This window comes from Balaenoptera musculus, chromosome 17 (assembly GCF_009873245.2).
Source record: "Balaenoptera musculus isolate JJ_BM4_2016_0621 chromosome 17, mBalMus1.pri.v3, whole genome shotgun sequence".
Lineage (NCBI taxonomy): Eukaryota > Metazoa > Chordata > Mammalia > Artiodactyla > Balaenopteridae > Balaenoptera > Balaenoptera musculus.
In genome coordinates, this window is record NC_045801.1 from 73,736,289 (window position 1) to 73,738,004 (window position 1,716).

Sequence of the window (1,716 nt, forward strand, 5' to 3'; positions counted from 1 at the left end):
AAAAAAAAAGAGCAAAAATCAATAAAATTGAAAACAGACACACAATAGAAAAGTCAATGAAACATAAGTTTTTATTTGAAAAGATCAATAAAATAGACAAAACTCCAGCAAGATTGACAAATAAAAAGACAGGAGAGAAATTTCTATTACCAGTTTGAAACAAAGGATCACACTACAGAGTTTGCATACATTGAAAGAATAAAAGAATACTCTGAGCAACCCTAGACCCATAAATTTGACAATTTAGATGAAATAGATTAATTCCGTGAAAAGTACATAAACTACTCCAACTCATCCAATGAACAGCCCAATAACGACTAATGAAATTAAATTGATACACACACATATATATGTATACACACATATTAATCAAATAGAATAAAAACCCAGAAATAGTTCCATATAAGTATGGCCAGGTTGTAGTGGAAGGAGAGGCTCTCTGGAAGCAGCTGGTGGAGAAAGGAGTGTGGCGGGCAAAGATGATTCAGGCAATCCTGGTTTTCAATAACCACGGGAAGCCGCGGCTTGTCTGCTTCTACCAGCGTTTCCCAGAAGAAATTCAACAGCAGATTATTCGAGAGATCTTCCATCTAGTTCTCAAATGGGATGACAACATCTGTAACTTCTTGGAGGGTGGAAGTTTAACTGGTGGGTCTGACTACAAACTGATTTATCGGCATTATGCTACCCTCTACTTTGTATTTTGTGGGGATTCATCAGAGAGTGAACTTGGGGTCTTGGACCTCATCCAGGATCTTGTGGAGACTCTGGACAAGTCTTTCGAAAACGTTTGTGAATTGGATTTGATCTTCCATATGGATAAGGTGCGCTACATTCTTCAGGAGGTGGTGATGGGTAGGATGGTGTTGGAAGTAAACATGAATGAAATCGTGGCTCAGACTGAAGCTCAGAACAGGCTGGAGAAATCCGAGGGTGGCCTTTCAGCAGCGCCCGCCCGGGCCGTGTCCACCGTGAAAAACATCGGCCTGCTGGAGATGCCTCGGATTATCAACACTGGCGATCTCAACGTCAAGGTCCCCAACCCGTCGCAGTTTGTCTGAGGGTAGAAGACGGCTGAACTGAGTCCTTGGAACCAGCAAAGCCGAGCCAGTCCTGCGGCAAAACCCGCTCTGCGCCCTAGAGGAGTCCCGCCTCGGGCCCTGGCCGCTGCTGTCCCGAAGCGGGAAGGAGTCCTGTGTCCACCGCCACCCTGTGCTTGCTTCTCACGTGTGTGGCCTTGCCCCTCTCTGCTGCACGCGGCCACTGCAGATGTGAGGGGTCCTGGCTTCCTCAGTGGGGTGCCGGTGCCCAAGCCACTCGCCCCCTTTACCTGCCACGTGCAGCCGCTCCCAGGGATTGCAGACTGTCGTGAGAACAGACCCTCACCACGAGGATGTTCTCCGACTAGAGTCTTCAACCTTAGCACCGCGAGGCTCCCTGTGGTCCTGTAGCATTGACTTCCCTGGTGAGGCGCCGTAGCTAGAAAAGGGCTGACCCTCTAGATTTGGGGATGTGGTGAGTGGCAAACGAGGGCAGGATGTCATGAGGTCCAGAGTTGCCTACTGGCTCTACTAGAGTTGGCACACCCAGGATCGTTTTGTATAGCCACGCTGTCTCATCACCACCTCCGGCGGCATACACTCTCCACTGCCACAGCCCTGGCTCTGCTCTCCCAGGTGTTTATGTGCAGGACACAGCACAAGTCACAGGCCTGTC

The 1,716-nt window shown here is 48.7% G+C and overlaps 1 protein-coding gene across 1 annotated transcript; it reads left to right on the plus strand.

The window, feature by feature from the left end:
* Positions 1 to 464: 464 nt before the first annotated feature.
* Positions 465 to 1,061, plus strand: LOC118883657 (AP-3 complex subunit sigma-2-like). Its single transcript, XM_036830709.1, has one exon. It carries the CDS (start codon positions 480 to 482, stop codon positions 1,059 to 1,061), a length of 582 nt encoding a protein of 193 aa, XP_036686604.1. The 5' UTR covers positions 465 to 479.
* The last annotated feature ends 655 nt before the right edge of the window (positions 1,062 to 1,716 follow it).

Excerpts from the sequence above, each read along its gene's own strand:
- LOC118883657 (XM_036830709.1), top strand. The coding sequence starts at position 480 with ATGATTCAGGCAATCCTGGTTTTCAATAACCACGGGAAGCCGCGGCTT.